At 33.7% G+C, this 19,897-nt stretch overlaps 2 protein-coding genes across 2 annotated transcripts; both read right to left on the bottom strand.

The window, feature by feature from the left end:
* Window positions 1-2,221: 2,221 nt before the first annotated feature.
* On the bottom strand, window positions 2,222-7,278 carry LOC112777031 (pectin acetylesterase 12). The gene is made up of 12 exons (XM_025821309.3): window positions 6,648-7,278; window positions 6,261-6,343; window positions 5,950-6,079; window positions 5,767-5,840; window positions 5,183-5,269; window positions 4,975-5,099; window positions 4,796-4,856; window positions 4,448-4,501; window positions 4,219-4,296; window positions 3,981-4,086; window positions 3,737-3,882; window positions 2,222-2,886 (listed from the first exon to the last, which is right to left on the bottom strand). Exons 1-12 carry the CDS (start codon window positions 6,871-6,873, stop codon window positions 2,779-2,781), a joined length of 1,278 nt encoding a protein of 425 aa, XP_025677094.1. The 5' UTR covers window positions 6,874-7,278; the 3' UTR covers window positions 2,222-2,778.
* Window positions 7,279-12,849: 5,571 nt separating this feature from the next.
* LOC112778178 (protein MAIN-LIKE 1-like) lies at window positions 12,850-13,326 on the bottom strand. The gene has a single exon (XM_025822528.1). The coding sequence runs from the start codon at window positions 13,324-13,326 to the stop codon at window positions 12,850-12,852; it is 477 nt and encodes a 158-aa protein (XP_025678313.1).
* Window positions 13,327-19,897: the final 6,571 nt, after the last annotated feature.

Below are 19,897 nucleotides of genomic sequence, written 5' to 3'. Positions count from 1 at the left end.
ATTTAATAGTGTGAGATTGGTGTGAAATTTCATCTAATGACTCACATTTTTCTGCTGGTTATATGCTGGCCAAAATTCAATAAAATTACTGGCACCCTAGACTTTTTCTTAAACGAATATATCACGTTAAGGAACGTAATAAAGATTAACGTAAATACCATTAAAAATGAATAAATTTATTAATTCTGAAAAATTGTTAAATTATGACAGTAAAAATAATACATTAAAAACGGTAAATGTCTAATAATAATTATATCAAAAATGTATAATAAAGAGAAAGAAAAACTCAAAGGTAACACATTATTTTTTCCACAACTATCATTCAAAAACACTAACAACTTAAGTATTGAAATATTTTTGCAAATTGTCCTCCTAACCTAATTCCAATACAGCTCAGAATAGAATTTCCAAATTTCGTTAATTCGTAATTTCTATAAAAGGTACGAACAGTTTTATATTATTATTATTATTATTATTATTAAAAAATATTAGAGACCAATATTTTTTATTAATATTAATAAATATTTATTTTTATTTATATTATTAAAATTTAATTTTATAATTTACAATTTAGTATCAAAATATTTTTGTTTACTAAAATTTCTCGTTATTATTTAAACCGGAAGCGCATGTGTTTATTGTACTGGTTTAACCGTTTAACCTAGTTTCACTTTCACGCCTTTGGAGTTTGGATATCTCTCTATGCATAATAGACAATTTTTTTTTTCCCGGCTCATGTTTGAACTAGCAATATTCAAGTTATATAATCAAGAACCAAGATAACTGAGTCTCAAATCTTCGCTTAGGAATAAAACTCTTAAGAAAAAGACAAGATATTTTTTGGTAACTAAAACACAAGATATAGATCAACATATATAATCCTTACTAATCATTTTTTAAGAAAAAACACATTAATCCTATGTTTTAAAATATTTCATAATTCATCCAACATCAAACACAAAAATAAATATTTTAAAAAGAATTTGTACTTTTTTTACTAAATATAGAAAAGATTTAATTACAATTTTTTATTTAATACAGATTCAATTACAAACTTTTAAATTAAATTATAAGAATTTAACTAAAAATTTGATAAAATTATAAAACCAACAAAATAATTTATAAAAAAATCCGTGTACTCTCTTTATAATTAGAAAGAGGCTCTTATAATTATTTTTTACACAGTGAAAATCTTTTTTTCCTTTGTGTGTGATTTTTTTTCCATAAAATATGATGCGGGTTCCACGTTTTTTTTTTTTTTGGTCTTGTACATTACATAACACACATCCCGAATGGGGATCCAATTGTGGGAAATTTTTTCTGTGGAAATGGGGATGGGGGACAAAATTTCCCCGAAGCAGGCGCGGGACCCGAGCGGGGATCCCCGTCTCGTCCCCGCTATTTCCCGAAATTTATGAATTCCTTAAATTATCCTTAATAGTTTATTTCTCATATATATTTTTTAGTCATTTCTCACACACACACACAAATATATTTAGAAACCCAAAACTCCTAATCTTTATTTGCATAACCCTTCTTCAATTCAGAGATCCCTAAAGTTGTCCATACTCCATCTAACCTCTCTGCAGCCACCCCCTCGTCACCCTTCTCACCGCATCGTCACAATTTCTATTTGCAGCATTCCTTTTCGTAACTCTGCCGTCGTGTCCATTCTCCTCTCTATTGCCGCATCTCCCACCTCATCCATTGCTTTTTCCTTTGGCTCGTCGTTGCGTCCCCCCCCCCCAAATTGCGTTATTTCGAAAGAAATCACCATCGTGTCATTTAGACTTTTTGTATAAAATCTTGCAGTTTTTGTATAAGATAGATACTTGCAGATCTATTCATATGGAAATTAATAATTAGTTAGAACTATTATGTAGATAGAGAATGAGGTCCCTGCGAAAAATGGGGCCCTGTGAAAAATGGAGATGGGGAGCAATATTCCCCCACGGTGGAGAATGGGGACGGGGATGGGAAGCAAATCTGAGGGCGGGAATGGGGAGCAGGGAGGCATCCCCTGCCCCCGCCCTGCCCCATTAACATCCCTAACACACACCCACTCACATACTACTAGTCTACTACTACTAACATGAGTTCTATTGTTGATTATCAAAGATAAGCCTCGACATAATAATATTGAGTAAAATTAATTTTTTTTTTAAATTTAAAAATGGTCAAATAATGAAAGTATTTATTTTGAGCATTGAGAAAATCGTCATTTACCAATAATGAATGCCAAACATTTTATTGCAACCGGCGGAAGGGAAATATTGAAATGAGATTGAGATTGAGATTGAGATGATCTCGTTCAATCACTACCAAGTTACAGTATGCAAACTGTCCCTAATTCTAATGTTTTATTGCCTCTCCATCACCTAAAAAAATATTGGATAACAAAAAATATTTGATGAGAAATCCTTGCAAATTCCTTAAGAATATTTAATGTGTTCCAAGAATAATCTTAATCACTGAGGTTTTATTTTCAGTGATTAAAATTAATCTATACATTAAATGTACTCGAAGAACATGCAAGTATTTGTCAATATCTGCAACAAAGGATTCACAACTAAACATATACATAACAACAATCACTTTCACCAACTACTCGGTCACAGAGAAATGCTACCTTGTTGCACTTTTCAGCAACCTCTTTTTTTCCCCTTTAATTGCCTAGTATAATAATTTTAGGTGAATAAGATATATCCTAATTGCTGATGAGAAGAGGCCCAAATGAATGTGGTGAATGAATTTGGAACAATTTGATAAAAATTTGCTTCATCTGAAGATCAGATTGTGGCATGTATTATCACAAGGGTAAGCACAATCGATGTCCTTAACGACAGCACGGTTGAAAAACCAGTCTCCAACTGCCAGAGCAATTGCCTGCAATTTTATTAATGCATATATATAGGTTAGAACTGAACACAGATTTTGTGGTATAAGAAAGTTTCAGATAACATTGGAAGATCAGAATGAATAAAAAAGTATATGTCAATGGCAGTACCATGGAAGTTCAGAAAAATCATCAGTGCATAACATTAACATACCAAAGTTATGAAGATCAACTTTGAGTCTGATAAGTAGTAATAGTAACATACTACAATTTCTGATTTGGATTTTGGACCACTAACTTTCTGATATTCTGCTAATTATTTTAGTTAACCTTTCAGGACTTGTAAGCATATTTGATTTTACTATCATTTGGAATACATAAAAAAAATAAGAAATAACTTGATTTGTAAATCTCATGGATTTACTTTATAACTAATCTCAAACCCTCTCAGTGTAAAGAAGGGCTTGAAAAAGGAGCCAAACCGATCCCAGCAGACCATCGGCCCATCCCAATCGACCACCCAGCTGACCTCAACCAATAGTCATCTAACCACCAGAGGACCATATTCTCATTTTATATCATTTATTCCAAACACATTATTTGATTTATAATTCAATTCTTTTCAATTCAAATAAAATCAATTCCAAAATTTTTCGCTTCCAAACACACCCATTGTGAACACAGTATCGACACTGCTTCAAACAAGGATGTTTTTGGTTCATTGTGTCAAAAATAAAATTTAAACTTCAAGACAATTAATACTTTATGTAACTTATCAAAACTCAACAAACATCTAATTCAAAGTGGAAAATTGTGTTTGACGAATTTTTATTAACATAACAAACAAGTGGTGATAGCTTAGAAAAGAAACTAGAGATTAATAAAATTGCAATAGAATACCTTTTCCCTAATGACAGGAGAATTATCCGCAAACCATGTATCCTGCCTCTCAGATTGACAGTGAGCAAAACATGAATTGATAAACATTCCATTCTGATTTGATCTTGAGAAGCCTTTCATAGAATTCAACATTTCATTCCTGAAACCTGTGCAACAGAAACAATGAAATGAGTTAGCACACTGAATAGTTTGTCGGAACCCCTTTTTGCTTCTAACAAAAGCAATCTCTCAGGCATCAAACCACCTTGTAGAAACTGGATCTGTGAACCAGAACACCTATAATAATTTTTTCTACAATCATGCCAATTGCCACCTGGGTCCGCTGTTGTCGGAGCTAAGCTTGACTGGATCTGATTACAAGCAAAATATATCTGTTTAGTCTACAAAACTTGATTTAATGGATAAACACTACCAGAAATCATATCATATGACTCATAAGGAGTTAAGAGGACAAGCAGTACGAGACGAAAACAGACATTTACCTGCCATGAATCATAGGCAGTGTTGAGAATGAAGAGTGGGGTTCTTATACCGGCAATCAAGTTCTGTGGGAAGAAGCACTGAAAAAAAAGGGAGAGAAGAAGAAGAAACATCAATGCAAGTTTAACTCAGAGCAAACAACAATTATGGATCATTTGTGCAATGTGCATGTTCATTCATCTGAAAATTTGATATATCCAAATTTGCACACTAAGGGATATCAATGATTACCGATGTGGGATCAAGGTGATTGGTACAAGTACGCGGCAGATTCTTCTGCACTCCCTGCAATAAATGGACAAAAGAAGTTGATCATCATGCTGAGGAAGTTATAACCATGTCAAAAGACCAATTTGCAAACCATACAGAATTCTCATTTGGCACATAATATTTTCATGTTAAACAAAGGTTTCCAAAATTCAGTAACTGCAAACAAAATGAGTTCTTTCTAAGATTCTGAAATAGCAGAAGTCCATAGTCAAACTTTCAAGAGTATATTGAAACAAAGTGGCAAGTTTATAATATATTTTTGCTTTCATGTTATAATAACTTGGTTTCCTAAGAAAAACAGTGATATACCTGCAACCCTACAACACCACTGAAAAAATCCCTGAGTGTGTGTCCACCAGATACGTCGGTCCTATAATTCAGAGGGAGAAACAAGTAAACAAGTAAGCAGTTAATTTGAGAAAATGTCCAAAATGGTGCAGTCACGATGGAAATTGGCATTGATTGTATGAAATACCACAGCAACTTACGCATCAAGAAATAGCCCAGCATCACTGAGACACTTCACTTTTGTACTCCTTGGAAACAGACCTCGAAATTCGTCGCAGTGTATGATGGTAGCCAGGCCACCAGCTGAGCATCCAGAAAGTAGAGCCTGGAGTACAAAAGTTGCATTTAACTGGGAGTAGAAAGAAAGTATAATTTCAATACCAGTATATCTGCAGATATGAATACAACCTGCCGGGCAAAACGCATTCCCTTCGACATCAGATCCTCCATTGCAGCCATCCAAATGCGCTGTCCTCGGAATTGCAGACGTGCAGCCTATCTCAGTAGACAACATTCACTTAGTTTTGTGTGGTAACCCTTATTCTATGAACGTCATTACCAATGTGTTATCTCCCACATATGTTAATCATACAGCTTTTTCACAACAAAATTGTGCAAATATACACCAAACTTGTATCCAATGGAAGAAATGCTAGAGGACCAACACTTTTTAGTGTAAAAAAAGAGAGTTGACTGGTGTTGGTTCAAATGTAAGACGAAAACAAGGAAAAAGTATTAGCCACCTAACATCTTTCTTTGGGGAATTGGTGAAACCAGATACGACAGCTTATGTACTTAGATATACAATTTAAAGCATGCTCTAGGAACATTTACATTCACTCATTTTAGACCTTCATATATTTACAGAATCTCAAAGAAGCATGCCAAACTTAAGTTCAAGGCAACTGCATTTCATTCAGTGGATTCACCTTTTCTCCACAGCAACAACTGAAATAAAAATCATTTTTATGACTCTGAGATTCAAACTCTACCTTATGTTCACTGTCCCCAGCAAAAGAGGCACCATCACAATAACGAATCTTCACTCTGTTCCAGTTGAAAAAATCTACAATCACAAACGAACAAGAAGTAGAACGAGATGGTTAACTCTATAGGTAGAAGAACAGAAAAACACAAAGGGAGCAGCAATCAAAGTAGTTCAATTGAATGGAAACCTGGATTTTGTTCAGCCTTATTGCTTAATATTCCTGTAAAAGGTATCTCCTTTTCCATGAATGCTGAAGATCCGCGCCGAGTTTTCTTGCGATAAATGCATGTCCTGACATCATTACACCATCCTCCTCCCTATCAAAGAATTTATACTCTAATATCAATAGAAACCTTTATAGTGAATACAATTATAAACAAACAAAAAGATACTGTTTTAACTCACAGAACACTTCACAAGAAACTAAGCTTAGTTGCAAAAGATAATGAAAACAGTGCACAAATCTAACTAATTGAATGAAAGATTATTATGTGATACCTCTAAATTAACGATCCAACTATTTGCTCCTGATCCATATCCTCGATGTAAATGGTAACCAGGCAATGATCCATCCAAACAAACTGTCAAAAAATAAAAATAAGAATCCAATTACGCAGATTCGTAATTAAAATGCATTAGTTTATGTAGATTCGTTCATTACAAAAAAAATCTTTAAGCCTAAAAAAATTCTCAGAAAACATCCCGAAGAAAGCACATTAAAATAAAGAATCCTGCTTTCATTAGATTATGTAAATGCTAAGTAACAGGCAATTATTAAAAAAAAAAAAAAAAAAACGGTTTCAAAATGTTACTTGAAAAGCAATTAAATGAATTTTAATTTGGTAATATAATGATTACAAGTTTTGAGAGTAGAGAGTAGTGTACCTGCTCCTTGAGCAGCAGCAGTTTGAATAAGGGTGAGTCCTACCATAAGAGTGTATGCACCCCTTCCAGCTTCATGTGCCTCCAACAAGTTGAGATCACTTGCATTCACGTAATGATGCTCAACCGCTTCAGACGCCTTGCTTGACACAACAACAACAACAACAACAATGCCAAGCCACACAAGGAGGACCTTCATTATTAAAACTTCAAGTCCCAACTGTGGCATTAGGAGGTAAACTCACCCATTTTCATTTTTATGCAATGTGGCTTGCTTTCGTACCCTCTCTCTCATTTGGGGCTATAAATAAGTAAATGACGGAAAAGGAATAAGACTGCCTCACTTTAATTTTAATTACTGTAGTCTGCAGGTGCTTTTTTTTTTAACTATATAACCATTTAAATTATACAAAATTAAAATATCTAATTTCAACATTTAATTAAAAAAATAAATGAATTAATGCAAGTGCCTTTCGAACCGGAACAAATCTTAAAAGGTGTCTCTCTCTTTCCAGTTTCCAGTCTCAGGTTTGAGAGAGTCTGAGAAGGGGAAAAAGCTTGAAAGCATGCGTCACTCTCACACACCGTCTCTCTCGCCCTTTCCAATTTACGCACATGAAAAAAGAATTTGCATAAAGGAGCAAAACCACTGTTTTCTTTTTTAATAATAATAAACGGGTGAATTTAATTTAATTATCTAAAAACAAAAGTCGACCTTTTAGGATAAAGGGTGAAGCTAATCCTCAATTGTTTCTCATTAATTTTTTTTTAGATGCTATAATATGTTAAAATAATTTTATAAATGTATTCAATGATGTAATATCGTATTAGTAAAAATAATTTTTTTTATATTAATTATGTAAATAGTTATTCAAAAAAAATAGATATAGTTAAACGAGTCAATAAAATAAAATTAAAATCATAAAATATATAAATAAATATTTTAATTTTAATAACCATTAACTCTTCTCTTTTATTTATTATTTTTTTCATACTAGTAGAATTTCAGGACAAAAATAATTAATGTTATCTATTGTTTAAATAAATATTATTTAATTTGAAATCATATAAAGTTTCAAAATTAATACTTAAATAAGAGTTAAGACTAATATTCTTCATTTCTATTTTATTCATAAAACTTCTATAATATATAAAATTAAATATTTATGTTTCTGTTTTTATTAAAAAAAAGAATATGAAGTTGCTGGTGAAATTTTTTCTAAGAATATAATAACTGCTGCGGTGCTGCCTCTTTTTGTTCCTTCATTTTCCAATCAGTTACCGCCAATGACTAAAGTGATTATGACGAGAGAACTGGAAAATTGAATTGCCTAACTTTTCATCTTTTGAGTTGGACTTTGTTGCCAATTAATCATTTACTACTCAACAATCAACCTGTACATGCACATATTACATTTTTTTTTTTGATCAATTTCTTGCAAGGTTCTCGACCACAAAGGGAGAGATGGCATCACTATAGATGCCAAACAATCAACAACAACCATAACCAATGTATAAGAAGGACCACACACAAAGGGAGAGATGGCACATATTACATTTTATCTTACTCAATCATAATTAGCAAGGTCAAAATTCATATATAATTATTTTTATATAAAATTATGAATTAAAAATTATTTTTATGTAAATTTTCGCCAATTAAAAATACCGTAATAATAGTAGAGTAGCGAATCTATCACTTGAAAATTCGCTTGTTTTAAGCCAATAACATAAGGGATTATACTATGTGTATTCTAAAATCAGCCACTAAAATCAATCATCAGTATAAAATATATGTTAAAAATAAATTAAACCACACATATATTTACTATTTATACATAAATATATTGGTAGTTAATTTTAGTGGCTAATTTTGGTGTACAAATAGTATTTTTCTAATATAAAATTATAACAAGTTTTTAATTTTAAGTAGGTTTGAAAAAGTCACCAAAGTTGTATGTATTGTTAATATTTTTTGAAAATGAATATTATTTAATTATTTATTGTCATATCAATTACAATATTTAACTAAATCGTCTATTATATGTCTTAAAATTTCTTATAAACATGCATCATTATTATTTACGTGTCTTTTGTGTTATTTTGAACTCTCCACCACCATGTCTTACGGTGCATACTTCATCTCTATGGATATTAAAATGTTAAACTCAAACACTATAATTTTTCCATTGGCGTTCAACTAACGCCAAAGTTAGCAATTACAATAATCTTTCGCTCTTTCAAGTAAAAAAAAAATGCCTCAAAGTTTGTTGAAATGTTGGTATATGATCTAAGATTTGGACAAACATGATTAGTTAACAAATAACAGCAATCAGCTTATATATGGTGCCTCATGCCGACAAAATCAGAGGAAAAAAAAAAAGAAAGAAATTAAATAAAACTCAAAACTGAAGCTTAATTAAATTACAATTATTTATGGGGTCCGCTTTCTTTCCTTTGGTTTGGTAGGTTTAAAGCCTTGTTTGAAATCTTAGAAATGAATCAAAATGCTTTAAATATAGAGAAATTAGAGACAGACATGCATGCTCTTAAAAATTATTTAATATATATATATGTATTTTAAAAAAATTTAAAACTACCCATTGATTTTTTATTTTTTAGGAAATAGATATTGTTATTTTTGAATTGATAATGTCACTTTCACTCTAATAAAAGTTGTTGTTTATGTGTTTTGTATTAAGAATAAAATCTTCCGAATGAAAAAAACATTATCAACTTTAGAGTGACAATGTCTACTTTTATTTTTTTTAATATAACTATAAATATTTCTAATACAGACATTAAATAAGTTTAAAAGCATGAAAATTTCTTCTTAATTTCTCATTACTAGCAGAGGTTACCAAGTCACAATCATATTAGAAGCACCATATTTATGGCTCTTCACCAATTAATGGTGGAAGATGCATCTTGTGCAATTTTTTGGTGTCCTTCTTGTGCAATTTAATAGTGAAAATCACATAACATATATATATATATATATATATATATATATATATATATATATATATATATATATATATATATATATATATATATATATATATATATATTAACCGCAAATATTTATCCAAATAAAAATATTAACCGTGAAATGTTCAAAAAAATAAAAAAAGATAAACCATTAATATGCATCTGAATAATTTTGTCGTTAACAAAAATACACTCGAATTTTGTTATCGACAGAAATGTTCTCAAATAATTTAAAAATGAGACAAAAAGGCCTAACATTAAATATTATTCTCAAAAAATACTTTAAAAATTGAATTTTGATACTATTTTTTGCAAGAATAATTAAAAAAATGAGATATCTTTATTCTTAAAATTTGATAATTTTTCACTAAATATATATTTTTTATGATTTTTTTGTCAACAACCAATAATATTTTAAAAAATTACAAAAAAATATATACTTAATAAAAAATCACTAAATTTTAACAATAAAATATTTTATTTTTCTGATCATGTTTGTAAAAAATTACATCAAAATTTAATCTTTAAATTTTTTTTTGAGAAATACATATTTAATAATGGATATTTTTGTCACGTTTTAAAATTATTTGAGGATATTTTTATCGATAGAAAAATTGGATACATTTTTTTCAACGATAAAATTATTCGAATGTTTTTTTGGTATTCACTAAAAAAATTATTAATCATAAAATATCATTTGAACAATTAAAAGATTTTAATATCACAAATAACTTCAAAAAACAAGTTATTTGTATCCAGCAAAGTTTATAACGTTTTAACAAATTTTACTAACTATTATCTCCTCGTTATTGAATTGGTGAGTATAGAAATGAATTTTCTCAATTTTTTTAAATTAAAAGTGTAAAATATAATTTTTTTAATTTTTTAATATTTTTTATATTTTTTATCCTATTTATAAAAAAATATATATAATAAAAAATTATATTTTATTTTGTCAAATAAAAAAATTGAAAAGATTTAATTATGACTAATATCTATCTATAAATAAAGTTTTAGAATAAAGTATGAAAACTGTCCATAAAAGATAATATTACAAATAAAATAAAAGAAAAACTAAAATTAGTTATCAAACGTACGTACACTACTATTTATCCTTTAGATGGATTTATTATATGAATTAAGATTTCATTTAGTAAAATTTTTATTCTTCAAAATTAGTTTACAAAAATTAATTTTTAAAAATTAATCTTTTAAAAATTGTAATATTTATGTTTAATAAATTAAATTTAAAGTATTGTTTTGGTCCCTAACGTTAAGGGTGAGAATCGAAATCGTCTCTCATCTAATTTTCGATTTAGAATCGTCCTTAACGTTTTTTTTCGTATTACAATCGTCCTTTTTAATAAAATTTTTAATTTTATTCCGAAACTACCCTTATTTTAATAAAAAATATAAAATTTAAAAAAAAATAAAAAAAAGAACGGGTTTTGGGGGAGGGGGCAAAGGAAATGCGTTTTTGTTGGGGTTGGGAGGGGGGGAGGAAACGCGGGAGGGAGGGGAGGAGGCCATCGCCATAGCCGCTGCCACCATCCGCCCACGAGCCGCCGCCAGAACCACGAACAGAGTGCGTCGCCGGGAAGGAGAGCCCGAGCTGCCGATCTATCCAGCCGTGGAGTGCGTCGCCGCCGTTCATGCATGCTCCTGTCACCGCCGATCTATCCAGCCGCTTCTGCCGCCACCGTGGAGTGTGTCGCCGGGAAGGGGGCCCGAGCTGCCGATCTACCCAGGCGTGGAGTGCGTCGTCGCCGTTCATGCATGCTCCTGCCGCCGCCGATCTACCCAATCGCTGTCGCTCCGTTCCTGCAACGCCGCTTGCATCTGTTTCTTTGTGCTTTGAATTTTTTATTTGGCTTTGTGCTTCTCTGTTGATTTGGCTTTGTGCTTGAATTTTCTGCTTCTGCTTTTCTTTCTTGTTGAATTTTCTGCTTTGTGCTTGAGTTTCTGCTTCTGCTTCTCCATTGTTGAATTTGTGCTTCTGCTTCTCTTATTGAATTTTCTGCTTTCTGTTTCTGGTTGTGTTGATTTAGTTATTGAATTTGTTGAATTTGTGTTGATTTGTTGAATTCTTGATTCCTTGATTTGTTGAATTTGTGTTGATCATGTTGTTATTCTTGGTGGTGGTGGTGGTGTTGGTATTGTTATTGGTGTTGGTGTTGGGATTGGTGTTGGTGTCGGTGGTGGAGGTAAAGGTGCCAATAGCAGGGAAGGGTATTTTTGTCCGAAAAATATTAAAAGGACGATTTTAATACGAAAAAAAACGTTAAGGACGATTCTAAATCGAAAATTAGACGAGAGACGGTTTCGATTCCCACCCTCAATGTTAGGGACCAAAACAATACTTACCCCTTACTTTAATAAGTACAAACAACGATAAATATATTTAATAAAATAATTTTTAAAATTTAAAAATATTATAATAGACATTAATAAAAAATTAAATTTAGATATTAATATATGAGATTATATTAAACTTTTTAATTTTGATAAGTACAAATCAATTTTAAAAAGCTCCTTTTAGGTGCTTTCAAAAGTACCCTCATTTTTAGAGTAAATGACATAAACAATGGATGTGCCAATTCTGTAACGTGGTGAAAAATCACCAATCTCTGTCTCTGCCATCCTTCGACATCAAAAAATTAATGTCAAATACGGCACGAAGTCAATACTGTACTTCACCAAACTGTGTTAGCACCTGATCTACCTGATGTCACTCTATGACAGCAAAATAGATCAATACCGTCACAGCCCTCTATAATGCCATATGTCATGGCTCTAGTATCTTGGGATGCACTACCTGAACGACCTCCGATGAGCTATATGGCATCCACGTGAACTGTTGAAGAGAAATGGTTCATACAGGTAATACATAAACAGTAAAAAGTTAAAATAACTTAATAAAATTTGAAAGCTAAAACACTTACATCCCCGGTTTGAAGTAAATCTATCTTGAGCCTTCATTGCGCGACTCTAAGCCTTTTTCGCTCAATGTTGGCTGATAACTTGATCACCTATGACCTAAGACATTTTTTCAACAATGACCATATACCGAAAAAATATTAACAAACATAACTATAAACATCAAATACCTCGACGCCAACGGCCAATGAAAGGCTTTAAATCCATCAGGCTTGAAAATCTGAAAACTGCTAGAAGATCTATGACTGAAAGAGCTACAATAGACCGGCCAATTTAACTACGTTCCTGTTGGCCACATGGCACATGCACCGATATAACAATGAGAAAGCAGCAGATCCCCAACTATATCGATCATGTCCTCTAGCCTAGCTACGTACGGTAGCCACCGAATGTGAAGACATGTACCAGACTTGTCACCAAAGAATTGAGTCGACAATAGCATCATGATGTACGCTCTCCCATACCTCCTAACTATATCTTCGCCTACACCCTGAGGAAGCTCACTGAGTGTATACTGCATCCAAGTGCATTTCATAGTGAACTTGTCGATGCAGTCCGCAGGAGGTATGATACCCAATAGCTCCTCGAACCAAGTCCATGTAGGTCGAATGGCTTCAATGTACCACTCAAAGTCTGTCAGACATCCACTGACGTACTCTTCGTCGATCGGGAGGCCTAACTGGTACGTCATATCCTGTAGCGTAACCGTGCACTCTCCGAATGACAATGAAAGGTATGCATCTCCTGACGTCATCTGTCCACAAATGCACTGGTTAGCGGCTCATCCAACCTAAACCAATGGTCGTTGAGCCTTGCAAGATGGTATAAACCGAGCATCTGCAAGTATAGTATGATCTTATCTTCTAGGGACATACCATGCTGCCTCCTTATACTGGTGATACATCAGGTGGGCTGTATAAAAATAAACATATTTTTTAAGAACCATATCCATTATCAAAACAATTTACTAAACAAATATTAAATAATGCATGTCCTTTTGGACAAAATACCCTAAACCCAAACAAATAAGATTACAATACCCATATCCTCAACAAATTCAAAAAAAATTAAATTCAAGTTAAATCTAAAATCACTTAAAATGGAGAATTCTAATAAAAAAATTTTAATGTAAAATATATTACAATCCTAAATCACTATTATCTCTAACACTTTTAACCTAAATTAAATTCTAACTAAAATTCTAGTCCCTAGTTAATCTAACATATAAAACTTACAAATTCTAACAAAACCTCTAATCACTACTCTAACTTGTTGTTATAGTTTTAAAATTCTAACAAACTACTAAAGCACTATTTTAACTACTATTTGTAGTTTAAAAATTTTAACTAACGCTTATGATCAAATATTCTAAGTGACTTAATTAATATTACTAACAATTCTATCTATCTTGGAGAAAATAAATTTCATTCATTAACCTCTTCATTGATACTACTAGTAATATTGGCAACTCCATCTAACTGGTAGATACGATTTGGGTCATCCTCTATGTCCGTAGTTTTGAATCTTGTGGTGTTATTGCCTAACTTTTCTCTCTTGGGTGTGATTTGAGGGTGGAAATAGTTGTGAATTGTAATTCGAAACAATTGAATTCGAATTGTATATATAGGCACACAACTAGTAAATCGAATCTACTTCATTCGATTTACCTAGCACTTCATTTCCTATAAATCAAAACTACTCAATTCAATTTACCATGGACTATAAATCGACACATTTTGATTCGAATTACCATGGGCCTTAAATCGAAACTCATTGATTCGATTTATTGTAGACTACTTCACTAAAACGGTACTTTTTCATAGTAAATCGAAGCTAATGAATTCGATTTACTAGTGTACCTACTAATTCGAATCCAATTGATTTGATTTACATTGAGAGAGTGTAAATTGAATCAATTTGATTCTATTTATATAGATATGCAAACGAGACATGCATGCGATCTGTTTGTATTTAGGACATTCATGTAATATTGACTTTTATCTCATTTGGTTAGATGAATTATCTTAATTTTTAAAAATTGCAAGTACAAATATATAGGCTTTTTAATTTACTAAACACAAAACGAGGTTTTTGTTCTTTTGAAAAATACAAAAATTTATAAAATTTTTTTTATCAAACCACGCCTAAAACTTTTGCATGTAGCAAACAATTTTTCTTTTTCCTTTTTTTACCGGTAACTTTGTCATCAATCAACCCTCTTTGGTTACTAGTTTGTGTTATTCAAATTGCTTTATCAAATATTATGCATGAATTTATTTGGTCATTAAAAATGTTGATATGAATCCATTAATCTTATTAATAATTATTTTTATTAATATGTCACAATTAAGTATCACGTGGAAAATAAAAAATAAGATCAAAATTTTGAAAATCAAACTGGTCATCAATCGATACACACGATAGAGTTAGATGTTTAAAAATTTAATCAATATTCATCAATATTAAATTTGATATAATAAAATAATATGTATAATTTTTTTTAAAAAAATTATTTTTATTTTTATTTGAAATTAGTTAACCGTTAAAAATGGCACTGATTTGACCAATTAGCTATTCTTTAACTAATTTTTTCGATTTTTTGCAAATTTTCTGTCAAACGGATTTTATCTCAGATTGAATTGATTTTGATGGTCGATTTTCTATTAATTGGATTGAAACCATGCAGTTCGATCCGATTTTTGGTACTATGCACAAGATGTATAATAAAATTTATCTCATATACTAATAATACATAAGTAAAAAATTATGAAGAACCAATTCGACCCACGTTAGTTTCTTTATTAAAAATTAAATTGAGTTTTTAAATCTTGAAAGACCAATTAATTTATGTGTAATCTTTTAGGAAGCATTTTAAACATCAATCCTTGCTAATTTTTTTTGAACAGTATAATTTTTTTTTAATAATTTTAATATTTTATTCTCAAAGTTTTGGAATAAAATTTCAATAATGGAGATTATGTACTTGAGTGACTAATTCAACTAAGCGTTTACTAGTGTTAATGTAATAGTCACATTAGGTGTAGCAAGAAGCCCCTCAAAAAGTGACGCAACCAAATAAATAAAGCCCAAGTCCACAAATAACGATACTCAGATAGTGAGACTTATCATTAATTTAGGTTAATCTAATGATTAATTTATTAATTCGTTTTAGCAAGTGTTAAAGATTTTAATTTTATTTTTTACATATAGCAATTCATTGATTAATTATAAATTATTTAATAGAATTTTGATCTGTAAAGGATTAGTATCTGGCTTGAGAAATACTGCTAGCAGAAAAAAAAAAGTGAAAACGGTGTAGTTAAGTGAGGTTGATAGTTGAAAATCGTTAAATAATTTGAATGATTTGACTAAATTTTTATCTAGCGATTCTCAAATATCAACTTCACGTAAAGTTGACTGCATTTGAATTTAAAAAAAAAATAGTGCGATAGATTTATAGTTTTATACGCGGCTGCATCAGTGTATCCGTTACGTTTACGCAAGCATCTGAATTTATGTTCAAAGTAGTGATAGTGATTTCTGTAAGTGCCCTTCAAATACGCAAGATTTGTGTTGATATGCTTCTTACCTGAATATACACCTAACAATGACTATATATAACTAACTAAAACATACATACATACACACATTCATACAAGGTCACACACTTATCGATGCAACTAATTAACTAATAAAGTCGTTTTTGCTTATTTTTGGGTGTGCTTGACTTGTGCTGACTTGTAAATCTAATCAATTAGACCAATTTGCATTGAGGCAAGAAATGTACAAGACCCGGTAACATGTGAGTGTCAATTACTCTACGCATACAACTGGATTCATGCTTATGTCTTAGGGTGTGTTTGTTTTGGGTGACCACTTGTTGAAAATACAAAAATTAAATTATTTTTGGAAAAAACTAAATTTTTTAATACATTTAATATTATTGGAAATTTAAAATATCTTATTGTTTATAAACAATTTTTCTTTTGTATTTTTAACAAATACCCTTAAAATAGTCAAAAGAAGACTCCTTTTAAGATATCATATTATATATAAAAAAATCAATTTATATAAAATATATATTAAAATATAAAATATATTTTAAAAATAAATAAAAGAATATTTGTATTTATATTCTTCTAGTAGGAGAATTCAATTCTACCCTAAAATTACCATTGATCCATGACTCATATTGCATAATTACCTTCATTGTTGATTGTTTTTTGATGATTTAAATTGTGTAATTTTATTGGAGAGGTTGATCTATAAATTTATAAGGGTTAATAATTTTGTAGGATTTTATCGTTTTATATATTTATAATTCAAAATTTATTATTAGATATTTGAACTAAATAAGAATTTTCAACTAAATCCCTACTATCAATTGACATTTAAAAAAAAGGGTAAAAAACCTAAACAAGCTAAAGGGATTTCAATTTGACACAAATAAGCTAAAACAAATTCTGTTTCAGCAATCAATCAAATGGCATTTCTATGTAGTTCGAACCAAATAGGTTCGAACTCACCTTTCACATAATTCGAACCAAATAGGTTCGAATTACAGCTATACGTCAAGCCTAAATAAATCAAACCAAATTGGTTCGAACCATAACTTAATAATTCGAACCTAATAGGTTCGAATTACATTGAGCATATTTCGAACCATAGCGGTTCGAATCAGTGAGGATGAGAGCTCTATATATATGGTTTGAACGTGAGTTACTATCATTAGAGGTGGTTTACATGGCTAGTGAGGAGAGTTTCGCAGTGTTGGTTCACCACAGAGGAACCATTAAGAAGAAATCTCGTTCTAGTGTGAAGTTCACTGATAAGGATCCTCTCTGCATTATCGTAACGCCTACGACAAGGTATGAGGACCTTGTTAGCTCTGTACTGCAGAAACTCGGGCTGGAAGGTGTGAAACGGGTTAAGAAGTTTTTTTTATCAATTTCCAATCACGGTGCTCCAGAATACCGTAACGTACGATTGTTTCACGATCGGGAGTGATGAGGACTTGCATGTCATGTTTCATTGTCGCCGGCAGTTTCCAGAGGTTAGGACACCAGAACTGTTGGCAAAGTTGGTTGACGCGGTGTCCAACTCGGGGGGTTCGAACCGGAATACCACCACTTTAGCCACGGTAGCCGGTTCTAGCTCCAGGCCTGCCGTTGCATCTTTCTCCGTCCCTGCGTACGAGCCACCCATCCAACCTGTCGCCTCCCCTTCGTTCGCTGTTGACCTCATCGGCAGTGTAGGCGACGAGGTCGGTGAAGGTGGGTATCTGCCGACATCTTTACAGTGTGCTGCACCGGCTGGGGTTGGAGATGGATTCTTGGATGATCCAGAGGACGATGACGTCGAGCCGGATATGATTGCTGATGACAGTGGGGATGATGTTGGAGCAAGTGAGCCTGCTGGGGTGGTCGGTGGTTCTAGCTCCAGCACGCAGCAGTACCCTCCGCATTTTTCCTCTTTGGACTTGGATGCCATGAGGCAGGAGGGGGTTGCTGGGCAGCCGGCTGGATTTGGCGCTAGAGATGCTGAAGGGTATGCAGGTCTGACAGAGTTTCAGGTTGGTCAGCAATTTCCGGATAAAGAACAGGCCCTGTTAAGTGTCAAGACTTACAGCATACGGCGAGGGGTACAGTACAAGGTGGTGGAGTCCGACTATCGCCGGTATGTGGGCAAGTGTTCTGAGTTCGGCAATGGGTGCACATGGTTGATTCGGCTCAGTCTCCGACAGCGCAAGGGGATTTGGGAGGTCAAACGTTACAACGGACCGCATACTTGTCTCGCCACCTCGATCTCCAGCGACCACAGGAGTTTGGATTACCATGTGATATCGGCATTCGTTATGCCAATGGTTAGGGCTGATGCATCCGTCAGCATCAAGGTGCTCCTAAATGCCACCGCCGCACACTTTGGGTTTAGGCCGACTTACAGGAGGGTCTGGTTGGCGAAGCAGAAGGCTGTTTTCCTCATCTATGGTGACTGGGATGAGTCGTACAACGAGCTCCCAAGGTGGGTGTTAGGAGTCCGATTGACGATGCCTGGTACTGTTGCTGTGCTGAGGACGAGCCCTGTTCGTGTCGGTGGACAGGTGGACGAGTCTCGAGCTTATTTTCACAGACTATTCTGGACCTTTCCCCATGCATCGAGGCATTCCGTCATTGCAAGCCCCTAGTTAGTATTGACGGAACCCATCTGTATGGCAAGTATGGGGGAACGTTGCTTGTCGCGATTGCACAGGACGGGAACTCCAACATACTCCCCGTCGTGTTCGCGTTAGTCGAGGGTGAGAATGCTGAGTCGTGGTCTTTCTTTCTCTCCCACCTGCGTGAGCATGTGACACTGCAGCCGAGTCTGCTGGTTATCTCGGACAGGCATAACGGCATCAAAGCCGCCCTTGAGGCTCCTGACGGAGGCTGGTTACCTCCATCTGCATACCGGGCATTCTGCATTCGACATGTTGCGGCAAATTTTGCCCTCACCTTCAAGGGCAAAGACGCAAGGAGGCTACTCGTGAATGCGGCGTACGCTAAGACCGAGGTTGAGTTTCAGTACTGGTTTGATATTCTTAGGTCCGAAGACCCGGCGATGTGTGACTGGGCTAACCGGATTGAGTATTCCTTGTGGACCCAACATTGTGATGAGGGGCGTAGATTCGGACACATGACGACGAATATATCCGAGTGTGTGAACTCGATCCTCAAGGGCGTCAGAAACCTTCCTGTGTGCTCCCTAGTGAAGGCAACATACGGAAGGTTGGCCGAGTTATTTGTTCGCAAAGGGAGGGAGGCTGAGGTGCAGATGGGAACCGGACAACAATTTAGTCAGCACTTGGTGAAGTGTATAGAGGCCAACTTGAAGACGGCTAGGTGCTTCACGGTTACCGTGTACGACAGGGATAACTCCGAGTTCACCGTCGCAGAGACAACTCTGACTGGTTCTTTCTCACTGGGTACCTACAGAGTCTCGCTTGCATCTCGCACATGTGACTGCGGATACTTCCAGGCACTTCATTTCCCGTGTCCCCACGCACTGGCATGCTGTGCCTACTCACGGCTTACATGGGAGCCTTATGTCCACCAGGTGTATCGTCTTAGTTCGGTCTTCAGTGTCTATCAGATGGGTTTTACACCTCCCATTCCGGAGGGTTTCTGGCCACCATATGACGGGCCGACTGTCATCCCTGACCCCAATAAGAGGCGTGCGAGAGAGGGTCGTCCCAGGTCCACTCGGATACGGACCAATATGGACGAGGCTGATCCGAACCGGCCAAAGAGATGTGGGATTTGTCGGCAGCCCGGCCATACACGTCGGAG

The sequence above is a fragment of the Arachis hypogaea genome, chromosome 19 (genome assembly GCF_003086295.3).
Source record: "Arachis hypogaea cultivar Tifrunner chromosome 19, arahy.Tifrunner.gnm2.J5K5, whole genome shotgun sequence".
Lineage (NCBI taxonomy): Eukaryota > Viridiplantae > Streptophyta > Magnoliopsida > Fabales > Fabaceae > Arachis > Arachis hypogaea.
This window is presented reverse-complemented; position numbering and strand designations above follow the sequence as displayed.

What these genes read in the sequence shown, in the direction of transcription:
- LOC112778178 (XM_025822528.1), bottom strand. Translation starts at nt 13,326, where the DNA reads ATGACGTCAGGAGATGCATACCTTTCATTGTCATTCGGAGAGTGCACG.
- LOC112777031 (XM_025821309.3), bottom strand. Translation starts at nt 6,873, where the DNA reads ATGCCACAGTTGGGACTTGAAGTTTTAATAATGAAGGTCCTCCTTGTG. An exon ending in TGCTGCTGCTCAAGGAGCAG is followed by an intron (nt 6,344 to 6,647) that starts GTACACTACTCT and finishes ATTTTTTGACAG; the next exon opens with TTTGTTTGGATGGATCATTG. An exon ending in GTTGGATCGTTAATTTAGAG is followed by an intron (nt 6,080 to 6,260) that starts GTATCACATAAT and finishes ATTCTTTGATAG; the next exon opens with GGAGGAGGATGGTGTAATGA.